Raw genomic sequence first — 19244 nt, 5'->3', positions numbered from 1 at the left:
AACCCAGAAGTCACTGGACTGCAATCATGCACAGGGCCTATTAAATTACAGAGATTAAACAAGACTAGGTCAGACCCTAGTATATGGCTGGACTGACAGATACAGGAAGTGGAAACACTTTGCCACCATTCTCAGAGGGTAATTCACATCACCATCAGTGAGTTGACATCAGACTTGGACAACGATTTAGAGGCATTAGCACATGTTCCTGCACTGCCCTGAACACAAATTCTTGATACTATGTGTGTGTTGAAGTGTCTGTGTTTCCAGTAAATAAGTTTACTTCTGCCCTAACAATGATCCATCCTGTTCTCTTGAATCCTCTGTCTCTATGTAGAACTCAGAACACACATACACACGTTTTATGACGACGCTATCAACTCACTGGCCAAAGGCTAACATGTCATCTCCAGTCACTCATCACTGTGGTCCACGTTATGTGTATTTGCATGTTTTCTGCATTTATGTTAATGACCATACGTCTATGTATTCATATCCCTCCCTTGTTTTGGTTGCACACATCTGTCATCACATACATACACACATCCAGTTTGCAGGTAATCTTACGGACTCTAGATCCGATTTCGTACTTGGACTGGCCATCTGGGAATTCTGGCAAATTTCAGATGACCTGATTCACCTTTGGGCTGCACACATTCTCACAACTCAGGTATTTACTAACTGTAACATATTGTTTCATTTTAAAATTAAAAACTGACAGACATCTTGATCTCTGTAATGCCAAATGTATTAAGCTATAGGCAAATTACTATTCTAAAACATTTCTTGTAAATTTAACAAGTATTTGGTGGATAATATGGGCCAGATGGACTTTGAAATCAATCCCACAGTCCTGATTAAAATTCAACATTTTTCATTCTAACAATATACACAATCCTGCCAATTCTGCACCTCCCACGCACATACATCAGTATCTTTCTGGAAGAAGCTGGTTCTCTCCAGTATGAAATTGATGGTTTTAGCACAGAATACACTGTTTTTAAGGTGGCAGATGTATGTATTTTTTCCCCATTGTCCAACTGTTCCAATGAAATTGTCAAAAGCTGATAATTACAAAAATGAAAGAATAGAGCCCATTAATGGTTTGTATTGGACTTTGGGGAAGCTGCCCATTAATGCTGTGCTAGCTGTGGCTTCCTTCCAGTCCAAATGGTTAAATATGGACATGGTAACAGTGCAGATACAATACATATAAATACATTTCTGATCTTCTTGGTAGAAAAATGAACATTCAGAGGATAGATAAATGCCTTAAAAAATCCCTTGAGCATGTGCTGTAACAAGTTGAACTGTTGTAAAGAGATTTTCAACTCAACTGCGGAACTGATTTAGATTATCTCCACACATGCTGAAAGAAAACCTGCTCTAGTTAATTCATAACTTGAGACTGGTTTATTTTCTCTGAGCACTGTAACAAAATGTGGTCACTGCCACCCTTCAGATGCATTGTGTGCTGTTAGCTTGTCGTATGCTTGTGAAATGGTGCATTATCTTAACAAGAAAGAATACCAGTGCTCTCACTTTTATGTTCTAACACTTTATGTTCTAGGTCATTTCAAATAAATGAATAAAGACTCAAGAATCAGCAAATTAAAACATAAGTTGTTTTATTTGGCACAACACAAAAGTGCTTTATGATAACACTGCCCATGACTACTTTGGCATGAAAATAACCTCATGGTTCAATTATTGGTCTCATTTATTAAACCTTAGAATAAAACCAAACCTTAAAACTGTATAAAAATGTCACTCAGTTTTTCTTTTTCTTCCATTATTACTCAATAAGTCACCTCACAACTTTAAAACACAATATAATTTGCAGATAATTACATTTTTGTGCAAATGCTTTTGAAATGGTTTTGGATGATGGTTTTAAGTCTGCATTGGCTTTATTCTTTATTTTATTTAGAACTGAACATAGAGAGCATGACTCCATATAATTTCAACACTGCAAACAAATAAATCTAACAATATGATTATAGCAATTATGTTCACTTGACTAATGGATTATCAAGCACACTTCAATATTTATATTTTCATATTTTTAACAATTTAACGTGGAACATATTGAAATAAGCTTGATAATCCTTGATAGAACATATATTTAAGTGTTGTATATAATATATTAATGTATTCATTGTTTTTGCTGTGTCAACATATGGAACCTTAGGGGTTTTACATATTTACCAGAGTACATTTTACCAAGTACAGAATGCTATAAACCACAGAATGTTCTTACATAAATATGCTGGTTTTCTATCTGAGTACAAAGTACAAAAACACAGGTTCATCATCTCTATTGAAATCAATAACTTATCCCTACAAATTGCATTTTTATTGTTGTTATTGCAGACAAAACCCCCAGCTCATAATTTCACATTGTTTGGTCAGATATACAAGTAATTGTCAGAACAGTTGAAAGCACAATACATTTTTTCCATTTTTCTTATAAAAACATGAATGAAAATAAAGAATCTTTGGTAGCTAAGCAAAAATAGAATAAAAATGTCTATATATAAAAATGCATTGAAATACAAGTAACAATAAGTAAACGGCTACAGCAAAGGGCCAACAAGGCAGAGAAATCCAGCTTTGACTTAATAAGGAACTGCGTATAAAAAGGACACTTTTATATTTAATATCACAAACAGATCATAAATTACTTGAGACCTTCAGAATGCATCAGTCTTTGGACGGCATCCTGACACTTTGATGCAATGCATGGAGAACCACTGAGGTATTTCATCTTGATTATGTCAAGCATGACACTGGACGACGGGAGAGACATAAAAGTGCATAAGAATTAAACTCATGTCTTCTCCTAGTCTATAGCAAACACTGGACATATTTCATTCCAAAATGCTGTTCCCTTCCATCAAGTGCCCTTATTCACATTCCTATTATCAGGTAGTACTTTGCTCCCATTAGAGACGTTAATGTTTCCTTCCCTTGCAAGTGAAAGATTTTCACTTCATTCATCACAATGCAAGGAAGCAGAGAGATATAGCCACATTATCCCCAATACAGTATGTGATGGAAGGAAGAGAGCAAGGGCATGTGGGAGGCAAAAATCACAAAATCTTTTCTCTTAATACATTAACAAAAATAGTGTTAAACCCATTTTGCAACATACACCCATCATTCATATTAAAGAAAAGAAAAACAAAAGTCATTGTTTCTGTAAAAAATAAAACAGTCACAGCAGCAATGATACACCGTCTCTCTTCTGGTCATATGTTCACCTGATCACCTGATCCATTGGAGATTAGATCTACCAATCAGTGATCAGTTTGAGATTCTTCACTTTGTAAACGTTGAGAAAAATACTGCATTCATGTCATATGGGAATAACAACAACATTTTTAAGTGTCCGATTGATTTATGTGTTTAAATAAATGTATGACTGTATGAATACATTGTGCATTTCACTTAACTACAGGTGCTTTCTTTTTGTCAGAATGAAGGTAGTCCAGTAATCTTTTTCAACTGGCAGTTCCAGATGCGGTATTTACTGTCTTAAGCTGTATGGGTGAAGAGTGAGAGGAAGTTTGCACTGTATCTATCCCATATGACTTGAATGCAACAATAGAAAGAGAAGAGCTCTCCTTTTTATAGCCCTTTCTGCACCCTTTCACTCTTTGTGCATTGATACTGTAGCTCTTCCTAAAAACACTGAAAAGGCACAGCAATGCATCGCCCCCAGAGGTAACAATTTAGACCATGTGACATTAGAATGGGATGAAAAAACAGATGAAGAATGGTAGGGTGGCCTACAATTACACTAATTTGATAGTGATGGCAGTAGCCTCTCTCAATACCTTTTAGAGTTATGAATGTGATCTTCAGTTTTGTGCAGTCATTTGACAGTGGAGACAGCCCCATATATAAAAGCCTGGCAGGGCAGGTACAGTATGCTAGTATTTTCAAATTGAAGTTATGTGGTGGTCCTTTTGGCTTCCCTTTGGTAGGGGCAACATGTAGGTTGATTTTCAGTTGGATCTACAAACATTTCTTGGACACAATGTTGCTCTGGAGGTAGAATATTCATACTGGTTAGGTTCAACCTTAATGAACACAAGATCCAGTTTCTTTGGCTAAGTTGCTAATGTTAGACTGAAGCCCAGTGAACATGACAAGTGTAAGAGGTAGCTATTATTATGAAGCCTAGCACTCTTGCTGCCAACTGCAATATATTTAATCTCGCCATACTGAGTTATCAGGGTTAGCTATAGCCTACAGTAGCTGATCTTCAGCTAAACATATTAGATTAGATAAATCTAGGTAAGCTAATTAGCTAGCATGTTGATGTTCCAAGATCATGAATGCTATGGTCATGAATGAACAAATAAGCAGCCACTGCCATTAACATTTTTTTGCTATTCAAGTTTGAAAAGATCCTGGGTTTTTGCCCATTTTGGTTGAACTGAACCAGATTATCCTCCAGAGCTGCTCTGCATCTGAAAAATATTTGTATAACAACAACAAGGTGAGTGAAAACAACCCCAAAACATAGTGGTAAATGATGACTGTAGTCTATAGGTCATACATCCAGCACCATATCATAGTGTGTTTCCTTCTTCCTCTTCCCACACTTATTTATGAGCACTGCATATAACGTCACAAGTATGACCCAGTAACTGGCATAGACAACTGCCCCTATGACCAGAACAATCTTTTCTGATTCAGGAAAGGGTTTTCTAGTCTGCAGGATTACTGTGTAGATAATCCCAATGAAGAGGATGGTGAACCAAACTGATATAGGAATCAGGCCAATGAAGTTCACCACTATTGTTTTCCTTCCAGAGGTCCCCCATCCAGACTTGTTGATTGTTGCTATTGCAAACATTTTGGCTGGCAACAGGCTTGACATGTACAGTACAGAATAGAAAGACATGAACACCATGACAATGTTACCTCTGAGGCAGCTGGCGAATGATGACTTGATCAGCGCCACTGCCTGCACAATGAGAAGAAACAACAGAATATTCCAGAGCCTTCCTTGGTAGAAGAGTTGGATTGCAGTGGCAATGAGGAAAAATGGGAAGAACCCTGTGATCACAGCCTCATAAGTCATCCATAGATGGTGTTTGTGGAACCACATGGAGTTGTAAAGCCATTCTCTGAAATATGACTTACTCCATCGAGTCTGCTGATTGAGCCACCGCAAGTATGTAATCGGTGTCTCTGTGAGGCACTTTGACCGTGCAGTGTATTTGGTTGCGTACCCGAGGCTGAGAACTCTGTTGGTGAGATGGCGGTCATCACCAAAACTGCAGTGGGATCCCATGAAGGTCTGATTGTACCAGTCCTCAAGGAACTCGTGCAAGAGGGAGTTTCGGTACATTCCTAAAGGCCCACTGATGCACTGCACGCAGCCAAAGTAGGACTGGCATGCCCGCTCAATGTTGAAGGCCATCCAGTACCGTACACTGCTCAGGAAGGAGATCCATGACTCATATTTGTTTAGGATCTAGGGATAGATTGATGAGCAAATACATTAATGTTAATAGTCATAGTTTCCAAAATGTGTTACTTTTAGCAAGGAGAATGTTAGTTTTGTAACTACCTGTACATCTCCTCCAACGCCTCCCACCATGGGGTCTTCTTCTAGAACTTTTACCATCTCCACTGATGAAGCGGGGTCAAGCATGGTGTCAGAGTCACACACCTGAGTTAAACCCACAAAAATAAGCAGTGTTTTAGAACCAAGGGTTATCTATTACAATCATGTAAAAAGGCAGCTTGAGGATAGTGCAGCACACACTTTACCTGGCAGACATTGGACTTAAATCTTGTTAGATATACATTCCCCACCCCCCTAATTTATGACAGACAATGATTACATATTCTCTGTTTGTTTGTAGTATCAAAATAATACAAAACAAAGTGAAACAAATACAGCGCTGTATGTCTCAGTATCCCACCCCTACCTCTCTGTCTTTCTTTACTCTTTCTGTTGGGCAGGATTTGGTGGTCCAAAAGCAGATAAATCAAATGTGTTGAACAAGTGAAAGATAATCATGCATCCAATCAAGATTTTTATTGGTCTTAATATGGCAGGCAGATAATCCCCTGCAACAAAGAGCAAAAAAACTCTTTTAATTTAATTTAATCACCATCCATTATCTTTCTGGTACTCATTTTAGCCTTCTCAGTTTTCTCCCCTAACAAAATCAGGTATTGAAAACAACCACAGAGCTCAATCCCCATTAACAAAACACATCTGTTACTGGCAGAGACTGATGATAATAAAAAGACATGCAACACTGTCCCTCCTTTCTCCAAATGTTGTAGGATACTGACATTGCTGACAGCATTGTGATAAGTTCTTTTGAAATCACTGTTAAACAAGAAGTTTCTGGCAGGCCTTAGCCATCTCCAGGTGGTAGACAGCATCATAGCAGAAACTCTTTATCCTCACAGTTTGCGTCATTGTAATTCGGATTCATTTTCCAAGAATATCATTAAAATGTTTTACTGTTTAACTGATTTTCACTGACAACAGTAATTCACTAAATACTATATATCAGTCAGCCCTACTGACAGTTATATCTATCTTTTGCAATGTCTTAAACTTTAAGACAGATATTCTCCAAATGGGTCCCAAATTCAACCTTTTTTTTTACACGGTTTTGAGCCTTGACTCTGAATACTGCTCATGTAGATGATGTAACACTCAGCTCTGGGAAACAGATCTGTTATTACACTTAGACATCGGCTACTGCTGTCCTTCTTCACGCTACACTTCACAACACGATGCACACAGCCACCGTCCATCTAAAAGCAACACAAAAGACTCTTTGTGGACCCCATATTTGGCTTGGCAAAGACCTCCTTCCCCTTTGCAGTCATCTCTTTCTCGATCTCTTTCCCTCTTCCCTTTCTCTCCATCTTCAGTTCTCATTTGTCTAGTTTGCATTTCCCTCAATCCAGCTTTCATTCTTTCCTTCCCTTCATCCTACATTAGATATCAACTGTCCTTGTTTTACCTGTATGTTTACATCTACACAGATACACACACAGACATAAACCACTGAATATTTTACCTGTTATATAAAGGTGTCTAATTTGCACCATTGACACCCTTCCCATTTTCTGCCCATTTTGCATTAACTCTAGTCAATCCCAATGACTAAATGTGTCCCTCCTTTCAGTTTTTCTTTTTTCTTCTCATTTAAACCCCTCTGTTAATATTCCTCTTTTCCCTTCATTAATTAATTGAAGCCTTACCTGCACATAGTCCACGCTCCTCCCCAGTGCTTTGAAGGCTGTGTACATGACTTCTCTCTTCCCTCCCCACTTCTGCATGATACACACGCACTTGTTGTTCAGCACCAGTTTGGAGACATGCTGAAGGCTTTCAGCATAACTCTCATCTGTCTCCTCGGGCCCCCTGTTGTGATAGTTACTCCGCCACACATATGTGGCTACTTTATCCCATCCCATGATCTCTTTAAAAATCTCCATCATGTACAAGTCATCATCATTGTTCCCATCGATCACCATGATCACTTTGATCCCCGGGTATGTCAGCCTCTTCACCGACACCAGGCATTTCCTCAGGTAGTTTGGGTCCTCTTGATACGCTGCAATGCACAACGCCAATGATTTATTCAATTTGATTGGCGTCTCCAAGGACCGCCTCATGTTTCGGTGCTCTAAGAGCGCAAACAGGCTCTGGATAATGAGGTGGACAACCAAGATGGCACCGTACAGGCCGAAGGATAAATGATTGCGGGCTGTGGTGAAGAACTGGTAGCCCATGATGTAGGCTGTGGAGATGCCCACCAGGAGGGACACGCCAAACATGGTGGTGCCGAATATCCGCAGGTAGGTAAGGACTCTTTGACAACTCATCTAGGGAAAAAATGGGAAGAAAAGGGCTCAAATTAGTCATCATGGTACAAAAGCGACATGGTGTACATTAATTACAAGCCTATCACTATGGGGTGCAGACCCTGAACCATAGCCTACTCTTATTTTTCCTTCTTTTTAAATATACTCCAACTAACCAACAGAAGAAAAAGCACCCCCTGCAAACATCAGATGCTATGATTTGGATGGGAAATTATTATCCTCACATGTATTTGGAACTGCAAACATACACAAACTTTAATATGAAATTTGCTTATTCACAGTTTTTGACCATACCCCTCTATGGCACACACAGCCTTTTACATTTTATAACACCATACCTGCAGGTAGAGAAAGCAGTAAAATTTCTCCTCCTTTTTTTCCTCCCTCCTTCCCCCTCTCCTTCCTTCTACCCCTCCCCAAAATCCCTGTCTAAATGTCAGACAGTTGTGAGGAGCCGATTGTTCCAAATCTCCTTAAGTGTGGGTGGGGGCACATTACAAGATTTCTTGACCTAATTAACCAACAATGTGGCTGCCCTCGCCAAAGATCCAAGTTCCAAGTGCTCTCTAAATGCTGTATTGTTTTTTTTTCAGTATTGTGGAGAAAAAGTTCACAAACATTTTCAGGAAAGCACCCCATATAAGGAACTCTAATGTACTGTGGCTTGTCCATTAAAGAATATTCTATGTTTTTATATGGGGACCAATGATCTCCTGCTTTTGTGTTTCATCTCAGTCTTTTGTGAACACGGACTCTTTACTGAACAAAATCTTCTGCTCAAAATCTTTCCAGCACTCATTATGTTGCTACCGCCATCTGTTTGGCAGACCTACGAAGACCCACTCAGCGTGGCTCAATGCAGAGCGGACCACCCTGTGATGTCATCTGTTAATATCTCCGTGGGAAGAAGAAGACAAGCGTTTTTAGGTTTTCTAATGCTGCACGTGTGCTCCTTCTCTTTACCTATACTCTCAAAGAAAGTTTGACAAGAAAATCATTTATACGATTAGATAGATACATGGATAAAGATACACAGTGGAGAGAGGATATGTATGACATTATAGTGTACGCTTTTTTAGCCTAACATGGCAATGATGAAAGAGAGTTTGACCCTTTGCCATTACAAGGGTCACTGAATCAGTAGCAGGTCAGAGACAGCGCAACATTTTGAGCTGCACTTCAGAGATGGTGCAACCACATTAATGTCATTTGGTGAACATTTGATGAATCTCGCAAACATGTTATTACATATGCATTCATCATTAAAAGTTATACAAGTAAGTGATAGGCATGACAAGCAAGCCATGTAAATCAGGACAAGCAATATAGTCATCAAAAGAAGAGTATACAAAGCCAAGCAGTGTTTGTGATTTGGAAAGACTTCCTTACACCACACCTAAACACATAAGACAGATGGAGGGTGGGAAAGAGTAATACACAGGGTGAAAAAGGAGAAAGAAAGTAGGGGAGAGGGGCAAGGGGAATCCAGAGCTACAGAGAAAGAAAAAGGAAAAGAAAGTGAGTCAAAGCACTGAGAAGAAGAGATACAGATGGCTGAACAAAAAAAGCAAGCAACACTGAAAGATTCACAGTGAGCAAGAGAGATGCTAAGCTAAGAGAGAAAGACAGACACACACACACACACACCCCTTGGCTCAGACATAATGTCTTGTTCATTTGATCGTTGAATGAAAAGGCCACAAACAGTGTAGCAGGCCTCCTCTGGCACGTGGCAAGGCTCTTAACGTCAGACGCTCATTTACAAGACCCTTGACACACACGCCAAACACACACACACATATACACACAAAGTACACAAAATACACAAAATTCACATATAAAAGCTTGTTACAGCAGTGCTGGGAGAGGGGTGTGTGTTTCTGTTAAAATACACGTGTTTCATTGTGTTAAGCAGAGAGTGCATTTCACCTTAGACCTCCTTTAGTTTGTGTACATTTTGTGTGTGTATGTGTGTGAGTGAGTGTGTGTATGTTTTACAACTATATAAAGTAGTGTAGAATAAACCCCCTCACCCTGTCTTTCTACATCAACTTTGAATGAACTCAGCCACTGCTTAGGAGCAATTATGTTTTGCCATAAATGTGCCATCAAAATATGTGTACCTAATTTAGATATTTTAGAATGTTCGTTGTAGATTATATTGTCAAAATCTTTGGTATTAGTACATGAAACCTGACAAACACCTCCATGACAGCTCACCAGTCTATCATAAGACACTTTCACACCTACTGGGAATTTAGAGTTTCCAGTCCACCTACCCGGCTTGTTTTTGGACTGTGTGAGGAAACCAGAGAAGCTAAAGTAAACCACTGCAGATGTATGGAGAACATGCAAACTCCACACAGTGTTTGTTGCTTTGTGACTGCTTGTTTATTTATGATCTGCACTTCACTGACATCAAATGCTCGCTCTGGTTAAAAGTTTGCGGTTGAAAGTACAAAACCAAACTGTGAAATTAAATTCAGTCGATGTTCCACAGGCATAAATCCTTTGCCGTTGTCTCATTTCAAATGCTGAATGCCAAATGCAGTCGAACTGAAACGTCTGAAAGCTTGTAGAGCTTTGTGAATTCAGTGCAAAACAACAACACAGCTCAAACGCTGCAACTTGTTAGGATGCTTCTCTCTTCTTGGCATGTAATAAGCACTTTTGGGCGGATGATCCAATGCAAAGGTCAAACTAACAATTAGCTCAGACGGCAAAGAGATTACACTAAGTGCAGCCTAAAAATTAGTCATGATGCGCTTTCAAACTGGGCCCCGGCCCTTCAGAGATAAAGCCTCTAATCAGAGGAGTATCTGTGACAGTAGAGGTATTATCGACACATGTGCATGATGTCACTTTGGTGCTCTCTGTAACTACGCATGTCGGTATATGTATCTGTGTGAGATGAAGGTGTCATTAGCACATGTGAATGATATCATCCCGGTTTTCTGTTTGTTTTTGTATCTTGGCATGTATGAACCCCGTCACTATCTGTGTGTGAGTCCAGCCCTACAATGACCTTGGGTTGGATGCTCTAGCAGTCTCACTCTGACGTTATTGTCTCTTGAGTGAAATTCTCACTGGCTCCATCTCAGATATAACGTGACAACAATGTAAAGCCTTGCATGGATGGAGAATATTTAGTGGGTTAGTGGAGAGATGAATGAATGAATGAATAAACAAATGAATGAATGCATGACTTAGTTGTCTCACTAATGTAATTGGTCCACTGGAGAAGACTCTGTTTGGCTCATAACTTTTCAATTTCTGCTCTACTGAGAACTACCAGTCCAAACAACAAACAGATGGATGGATGTGTTGGGAGTGGCAGCAGCTTTGACGTTAGAACAGTGGTCACTGGGGAAAGGTCACTGGTTTGAAAACCTGGACTGGCTGGGAAAATATGTAAGGCATTGAATCCTCAAACTATAACATAAAACTAGAGATTGTGATTTTACTTCCCACCGTTGCTGTATGAATGTGGAGCAGGACATCTCTGGAGACTATAAATATGTCATGTAATCTGTTTAAGTCATTTGAGCTATATGATCTGAGCTTATATCCCTATTAGATATGAACAGACCCGCACATACTGAACGAACATTGTACACTGTGTACTGTTGCGCACAGTTTATAATTCTATATGGAATGATGCACATTGATGCACAGACAAAAAATCTCATCTGTGGCCCAAAATACACTTAAACTGAAACTTTTATTGGCAATTCACTCTAAAAATGTAAACTTTGTGGTGCACAATCTTTGTCATCTTTGGAAAAAATCATTAATACCTCAATTAGGAAAAGCTATTGCCTCTGATATGAGTAAAATTACAACTATCTGTATTGTTTAGACTAGTGATAAGGTTGCTACTTCAGAGGCATGCAAAAAAGGATAATGTATACCCAGAATGTCCGCCGTGGATATAAATGATAGAATAATGGATATCCATCTGTCATCCATTAACAACAAAAGTTTGACATTGGAGTAACATGTAGAAACTTAAATATGCAGAAGACTGCAAAAAATGATCCTTGGTACACAAAAAATCGACGCATATATTCGACAATCAAGGCCAATTAACAGTATAGATAAAGAAATAGCTTCAGCTTAAGAAAAGCTACAACCTAAAACTACAAGCTACAAGCTAAAACTGAATACATACAGTACAGTCTCATTTTAAGCATTCCTGGTATGTAGGGAACTAAAGGAAATATCCCTGTGACCCGTTTTGAGCCTCAAGTATAATAAGTGATTTAGTATAGTCAGGAGAATCACCACATGCTCTTATGCAGTGGATAGCTGTCAGAGATATATGTGGCTTGACTGGGTTGTCGGCCATGTGTGCATGTGGGTTTGACTAGCCAGCTTTCAGGGACACATTTCAGACTCAAGACCAGTTAATTGGGGACAGCTTGCTTAGGCAAGTCGTGGTTGCTTGTGTGTGCAAATGTGACAGAAAATATGTACAGTGTTAGTGTTTGGCCAGTTTCCAGTGTGTGTATGTGCACACAAGCAGAGGTGTGTGTATGTGTGCTGCAGAGAGGAAGCGATAGTTTGGCCAAATTCACAGGGGAGCAAGAAAGTGGAATCCCCGTCTGCAGGGTCCTGGTTCCAAGCCCTGTGACGGAACGTAAAATATAACAAAGCTCACCAGACTGTGTGAGTGTATGTGTCTACGCACAGTAAGTACTACACGTGTATATGACTTTGTGAGTGTGTGCCATTACTGTATGCTCTTGCAGTATAAATCTGACACGGAGCCAAAAAAGACAGCTTGCTTGTCTGCCCAGAGCTGAGATAACATAAAGCTTACATCTTTATGTTATTGTGACTCAGCAGTCACTGGCTGGAGGTGTAACATTCACAAATCAGAGGTTCTGGGCGGATGACTGCTATTCACAAATCAAACTTTAATGTTGCTCTGAAGAGTGAGCCAGCTCACATCTGTGGCTGGTATACTTTGGGCATGAATACAGTATATGACAGAGAAGGTGCTACAGTACACTCTATTAAACTGAGGTTATTATTTATAGCAATGTCATTATCTCAATCAAACTTCAGTAGATAATGAAGACATATTGATGATATCTATGATTTGCTAAAAGCCTCTTAGTGAACATGCTCTGATGAACAATTGGACAAAGTTGATTTTATCACAAAGACGGAAATTGGGAAACCAGACCGGTTGAGGGTCGTACACACCTTTGAAATCTCAAACGCATGATCTTCAGCCAACAGGAAAAGCACATATGCAAAAATGGAGAGATACATGGACTGGAACTTAAACAAGCAATGCATATGGTGAAATAGTGTGTGTGTGTGTGTGTGTGTGTGCGTGCGTGTGTGTGTGTGTGTGTGTGTGTGCGTGCATGTGTGCGTGTGTGTGTGTGTGTGAGCTGGGCAGGGCTGGAAAGCAGAGGATGCATTTTAAAAGCATTAAATGTGGAGATAGCCCTCATGGCGGTTGTAGCAGGATGCAGGGAAGGCTCACGTGTTCCTGAGCAGATGATGAGGCAGAGGAGAGAGAGCAGCTGGGAAAGACTCGAAATTTGGCTGCTGTCTTAGGTGAGACATATTGGACACGATCAAGGCTGGCTTGCTTTTTTTTTCCACTTCTTCAAGCTGCTTTTTGCTTTCCAAGATAAAGTCCATTTAAGTAGGATTGATTTGCTTATAGAAATGTGTTCTCCTCATTTATGGTTTATGAGAAATAATCAAATCGTGGTTAGGAATGAGTCATGTGTGTAGTAATTTAATGACGTAATTTGAAATCAACAACTGTCATCTTAATTTCGTTTATCTCTGTCTATCTCTGTTTATTAAATGGATGCAATATCGTGTTGAAATGAGACATTGTGCTGTAGCGTGCGGCAACTGTGCACTCTTAATAAAGTGGAAGGTCATGTGAGTTTTAAAAGGCACCGCCAGGAAGCGCCTCACTCCTCCTCTTCTCCTCCTCTCCTCCTCCTCCTCTTCCTCCTTCTTATAAACCCCCCCATGTGGTCACTGGGAGCATTGTCATTATAAGAACCAGAGCTAAACAGTAACACCACCCACTGTGCTACACTGCACTGCTCCTTACATGATTGGAATCAGGTGGACAGGGTCACAACTGGCAAAGGTAGAATGTTACAGCATTACAAGGGAGTTAACTTTAACAATCCCCTTTTCTCCGTCTTCCGCTGTCTCTGTATTTCCTCCCCTTCTGCATGCTATTAGAATCAGGTGTGATAAAATTGTAACTGGCAAAGGCACCAAAGGTTACAACATCCTAGAAGAGTGTTTTGTAATGCTCTCCGCCAGCTTCTTGTTCTGCTTGTTGTGCATCATCTCATTCTTAAACCACAACAGTCCGGTTGTGTCGTTTTACTTTTATCCAATTTAAAAGTGAAGGTGAACGGTGAAGCTGCAACTCATTCATAAGAGAACACTGAGGTAAATCCCTTCTTGATTTTGAAGCCAAGCCATGCTGTTTGGTATTTTAGCAAGTCTTCGCTCTTTGACTCATCCCTAGCAGTACAAACGTACTTTCGGGAGAGAGTGAGTAAAATAATGAAAGGAGGATGAAGATGCAGAAAGAGTGACTTGTAAAAGGGGATGAAGGACTACAGTATCCAGTAAGAAAAGAGAGAAAGTGGGTTGGAAGGAAGTGAGTTAGTCAGAGAGGGAGGGATGGCAGACACCAAAAGAGGGAGGGGGAGAGAGACTGGAGGCACGCTAGTGGACTTGGCTCACTTCACTGCCAGCTGAGGCACTGGAGTTAAGCCACTGTGGCTGGCTCAAAGATTTTTGGCCAAATTACAGATGCAGCTCAGTCGAGAATGTAACCCTCTATAGTCAGTCCTCTGTCTGAGTATTTGTTTGCTTTTATTTCCAGTGTTGCATTTACACAATAAGAAGAAGTGCAATTTCAGCACTTTATGGCACTTCAGGGTTGTAAAAAAACAGCTTCTGTTTCATTTTTCCTGCCACTAGAGACTCAGATCTCTCCCAAAAAATGTTTTAAATTGTTTTCTGCTTTTATGAATCCAATCTGTCTCTCTCTGTTTCATTCACCGATCTATCACTTCCCCTATCTGGCAATAGACTGTTATCAACAGTGCGTTAAAATAACTGGCCTCCCCTGACAGGGGAGAAAATTCTATTAATAGCACTCTGTAGTATCACGGCTAATTACAGCTATCTCTAGATAATAGAGACAGAAAACCACAATCGCCCTGAGTGGATGCATGAACAGATGGTTAGTGGAATAAAGAAAGGCAAGAAGGAGCTGACTGTGATTCAGATTTTAAATTTTGGACCTTTAGTCATGGGTGCTTTGTCACAAGGTGCACAATAAGTAATATCATAAATAATGTCACAAATGCAGCTACACAGTATGGGTTACTTTATGGCACACTGAATTCTTGGATCTATGCATTAGCGTTGGCATCAGCGCTCCCCATGAGACTCCATGTGACTCAGTATGAGGTAGTGGGAAGCTAACTTAGAGGCTCACTGACATCCAAATTTTCACTTTTACTAGCTGACTACATTGCTGCTTCAGTGTTACTTTACCAAGGGAAACTGGAAAAAACTGGCATGAATGCTGGATGAGGTAGGTGGTGGTGTTTGGTGTGTGTGTGGGTGTGTGGGTGTGTGTGTGTGTGTGTGTGTTTGGGAGGGGCTCCACATATACACTCTCTTCTAACTTCAGTGGTTATACCCTGTCAGCCCCAAGGCCTATACACTGAAAGACCCTTGCTGTGAGCAGTAATGGCACGTGAGACTTGTTGTGAGCCCTAATGGAGGCCAGTCATGGAATGCCTTCCTCTCTTAAGTAGTAAACTGCTCTCTGCGCTATTTGTAAGAACATCCTGTAGCACTGATGAGTCTGCAGGATGTATGACTGTGTCACTGTATTGGTTCAAAAGAGTTGTTCCAGCTACTTCCCTTGCCTTTTTTTTAATAAAAGTAGTAGGCTACAGACAGTCATAGACTACCCACTTGGCTGCATGTAAAAATAAAGTTTTAAAGCTTAATATTCCACTAACACACTAGAGATGGATTGCCCTCCTTGCTGTGCTACACTGAGCCCCATGCTCAGTGGAGTAACTCCCTGGTGGGCTTAGATTAGGTACAGTATGTTGGTATTAGTTTGGATACATACAGCATATTCATAGACAGAAGGTCCATACATGCATTGTGAAAAGAACATATGGTCTGCATCTATCTTTTGAAATTTACATATGCATTTCTTGTTTAATGTAAATGACGCAGTGCACTGGGGAAATACAGCATACAGTCAAAGTAAACCTAATAAGTAAAGGTAAATATTCATAATTATACTAAAAATACTGTAAATAATTGAATGGCAGATGTGCTGGTCTCATCGATATGTGATGAGTACATGCTTCATCCTTCTGATCAGGTGTGCATGGCCGGTGTTCCAGCTTGCACAGCGTGAGTATTAGAATGCTTCATGAAACAATTACCCAGGTTAGTAGGAAGTAGATGCCATGTGTAGGATGGAAACTCTACTGTACATCATAGATAAATGTCAGGAGTTCTCAGACATCCAGCTCACAGATGGGCATTCCTTGTGTGGGTTTTATATGAGCCAACAGTGGAATCTGCTAACAGAGAGGTCAGAGTGGGTGAATAGAGAAAGAGAGTATGTCAAAAGCGCGTGACAGATGTTCATTTACATATGTGTCTGTTGTGTGGTGGGTGCCTGGGAATGTTAGTGTATAATGCCAAAAGTAACAAGTGAGTATGCATTTATTATGTTATAGTCCCATGTGTCTAAGTGGCCTGTCATAAGATTCCTGTTATGTTTGCATGCATCTATATATTTCTGATCTCTGGGACAAGAGCTGGTGGGACTGCATGGACTGCTGAACATTTCAGCAAGGTAAAGGTCTGTCAAAGGTCTATTGTAACAGTTAGTAGGGTACCGTTTTAAACATGCAGGCTACTCCTTCTTCTCAGCAAATAATAGTCATTCACATGCGGCATTAAATTACGCGCTCCTACCACGAGGCACGCTGAACGTTTCCAAATCCAGCCTTCCCACTGGCTCACACATGTCAAAGAATGACGTATGCCTCGTGACGTCTTCGCTTCGTTTATTCTCATGCTATAATAACTGGCTCAGCCGCGACTGTATGTGCACTTGTAAATGATTAAAAGAGTAATCTGGATTTATATGTTTCACACATTTCCACAGGTGGCACAGCTGGCCAAGGGAATACAGATGTTAGTGCCAGTTAAGACAAATTAAACTTTTTAGAGACATATTTTAGTTTCAGTGTAATAACATTTTATGTTCAGTAGGAACATCTGTGGAGGAAAAATGACGTAAGTGCATGTCTCCAGAGATGTTATCCGTGCTTTACGCACGACGCGTGGAGAGAAACGACTCCAGTGATAGCTGGCATGCCCCCAAACTTTAAGCATCACTCCCTTTGCTGGGCTTAAATATTGTACAGCATCCTAATGATACGAAATTATGAAAGAAACCTCTTATATACTGTAGATATATTTTAAATTTATTTATATGACAGTTTGGAGCATCAACGTTTCCAAAATAATCATTTTAACTATTTATAACCTCAACATGAGTAACTACTGATGGAACATTTATCACCGTCTGTCAGCAGGCTGAAGGGTCAACAGACCAAATGATCACTGGCCGCCTACCTTGAAGCAGCTGTTGTCCTGTCGTTGGTCCTTGAGAAAGGATGCGGTCAACTCCGGCGGCTCTGGTACCGCTCCACAGGGAGAAAAAATCTCGACAAAGTTCTAAAGGACACTTGTGCAGTAATGAGTCTCATGAATCCGCTCAAAATGGTCCTCATTAATAAAAAAAAGGAAGAATAAAGAATCGTGCAGTTTCCTCTAAATGTGTTCAGCTGGATGCTCAAAAATATTAAGCACTAGTTTTGAACTGTCTGTCAGCAGTCATTAACTACACACCGCATGCATCTTAGGTGTACAAACATAAACATCATGTCAGTCAACTTTGGCATCATTCATATAAAAAAGTATAAATAAAAAGTACACTATATAAAAATGATAAATATTTTTCTCCATCAACTTCTGACAGTTTCATTCATACTTAAAAAGTTTTTAAAAAGTTACAAAAAAGCCATCAATTTTGGCAGTGTCATATTCACCAAAAAAAAAAGAAGTTTCCAGCAAAGACTCTAATAATCAAATATGAGTCAGATCATTTGTATTTTGCTGTCTTGAGGGGCATGCAGGTAAGTATTTCTATAGTTTCCCCAAGCATCCAGTCTACACAGACCGCAGAGAAGTGGCCAAAAGTCTCTATGCCGCTGTTTCAGCTGTCTAATTCCTTCCAGACGGCTGTGTGTGGAGCCTCCTTTATGGCTGCTGCGGCTCCCAAACCCCTTTTACCGGCCTACAACAGATTGGCGTGTTGTTTTAATAAGAGGGGTAGGTTTTGGGGGGTGTAAGAAAAGGAGGAGCGATGGAGAGGAGAGAGAGAGAGAGAGAGAGAGAGAGAGAGAGAGAGAGAGAGAGAGAGAGAGAGAGAGAGAGAGAGAGCAACTCATCCAAACTCATTCAAACTCTTGACGTACCGACAGAGAGAGAGGGTGAGAGAGATAGAGATTGGCTGACCATGCCCCCATTCAAACCTGAGAATAGAGCCGAATTACGGCATGTTCCTAAGAGGCTGTTAAATGTACAAGTGTTGTCATTAATTAGCCCAATAATACATACTGTGAATTCTGGCACAGCTCAGAGTTCAGTGCTGAGCTTTAGATTAAATGTATACATTGCCTGGCATTGAAATTGATGCTAATGATGAAAAGATAATCCAAGGAAAAGTTAGACACTGACAGAACAGCTGGAAATGGATTATAAATTCAAACATTCATCTGCAAATGCACGTGTATGCTGCAGTTCCGATGTTATGGAATTTCAGTCATCTCATTTATTTACCAAAGTGCAGTTCCAATTTTTGACCAGCAGGCAGTGCTATGTAATACAGAACCCAGAGTCAGGGGTCTGATGTACAGTAGCTGCTCTAAAGAGAATATCCAACCAAAAGCAGGATTTATGTTACTCCTGCCACTGTGAGTTAGTCAGTGATTGGCGTCATTATCGGGAAATCTTCCACAATACCTGGAAGAATTTGGAAACAAAAAGGCTGCATGTTGTGGCTGTCCAGTGAAAACCTTGTATCTCCAAATTCAATGATTTTTACTTTTTTAAATAAAATGAAGGAATAAAGGTTTCTTTGTTAGCTGCAACAAATCTCCTACTTCTCATATTTAGAAAACTATTATCAGGGCAGAGTGTTTTACTCTTTTGAACTATTGATAATGATTTATACAACTTATTAAAGG

At 40.0% G+C, this 19244-nt stretch overlaps 1 protein-coding gene across 1 annotated transcript; it reads right to left on the bottom strand.

The window, feature by feature from the left end:
* Positions 1-1611: 1611 nt before the first annotated feature.
* has2 (hyaluronan synthase 2) lies at positions 1612-18269 on the bottom strand. The gene is made up of 4 exons (XM_067602267.1): positions 17569-18269; positions 7252-7878; positions 5588-5689; positions 1612-5491 (listed from the first exon to the last, which is right to left on the bottom strand). The coding sequence occupies exons 2-4, from the start codon at positions 7876-7878 to the stop codon at positions 4562-4564; spliced, it is 1659 nt and encodes a 552-aa protein (XP_067458368.1). The 5' UTR covers positions 17569-18269; the 3' UTR covers positions 1612-4561.
* Positions 18270-19244: the final 975 nt, after the last annotated feature.

This window comes from Thunnus thynnus, chromosome 10 (assembly GCF_963924715.1).
Source record: "Thunnus thynnus chromosome 10, fThuThy2.1, whole genome shotgun sequence".
Classification (NCBI taxonomy): domain Eukaryota; kingdom Metazoa; phylum Chordata; class Actinopteri; order Scombriformes; family Scombridae; genus Thunnus; species Thunnus thynnus.
The sequence above is the reverse complement of the archived record's forward strand: the minus strand, read 5'-3'. Positions and strand labels throughout refer to the sequence as shown.